We start from the raw sequence: 757 nt of genomic DNA on the forward strand, positions 1-757 counted from the left end.
ATACTTGTGTTTAGGGGTGGCTGGGGAACATGGAGAACTTTATGGCTATGTGGTCATGAACTTGCAAACAGCACAGTTGGCATCTTGGGACTTGGGAGGATTGGTAAGGGATAGGATGATCATTTATTAGTTCAGGGATCATAATATGTTGCATTAAGTTAAGGTTGTGTGGTGTATGTGTGTGTGTGCTGGGTAGGTGTGGCTATCGCCGAGCGTCTGAAGGCATTTAAGGTGAAGAAATTCATCTACACAGATATGGAGCAGAGACCGGAGCTCGCAGATATGATAGAGGCAGAATATGGTGGGAAGATCTCAGAACCTTCACAGAATTTTCATGAGAGTTGGAACTGCAAGGTAGCATACAAATGACCTGCGTGTGTGTGTTTTTAGTCTCTTTTGATGAGATGGCCAAGCAGTCTGATTTCCTGGCTGTATGCTGTGCTCTGACTCCAGAGACTCATGGAATCTGCAATTGGAATCTCTTCTCCAAGATGAAGAAAAACGCCATCTTCATCAACACAAGCAGGTACACTAATACATCCAGTGTTATTTTAGCATCATTTGTTCAGATGCAAAAGCCTCAAAGTGCCATGTGAAATCTTCTAAAATGAGCCACTTTTTCCAGGCTCCCATGTTTATGTTCAGTTATTTCACTTCAATGGCAATGAAAAGAACCTATTCAGTGGCATTAAAGTGAAATTACTGAACCTACACAAAGGAGTCTGATAAAAAATGCTCATTTTAGAATAATTTAAAA

The 757-nt window shown here is 41.1% G+C and overlaps 1 protein-coding gene across 1 annotated transcript in view; it reads left to right on the plus strand.

The window, feature by feature from the left end:
* The window catches only part of LOC107551557 (glyoxylate reductase/hydroxypyruvate reductase), a 4,392-nt gene that overhangs the window by 2,007 nt on the left and 1,628 nt on the right, over positions 1–757 (plus strand). The window contains exons 3-5 of the mRNA XM_016233197.1: positions 15–103; positions 197–301; positions 391–526. Of these exons, the coding sequence (XP_016088683.1) occupies positions 15–103; positions 197–301; positions 391–526 (330 nt within the window). The remainder of the gene's footprint in view (positions 1–14; positions 104–196; positions 302–390; positions 527–757) is intronic.

The sequence above is a fragment of the Sinocyclocheilus grahami genome, unplaced genomic scaffold, assembly GCF_001515645.1.
Source record: "Sinocyclocheilus grahami isolate Dianchi unplaced genomic scaffold, SAMN03320097.WGS_v1.1 scaffold427.1, whole genome shotgun sequence".
Lineage (NCBI taxonomy): Eukaryota > Metazoa > Chordata > Actinopteri > Cypriniformes > Cyprinidae > Sinocyclocheilus > Sinocyclocheilus grahami.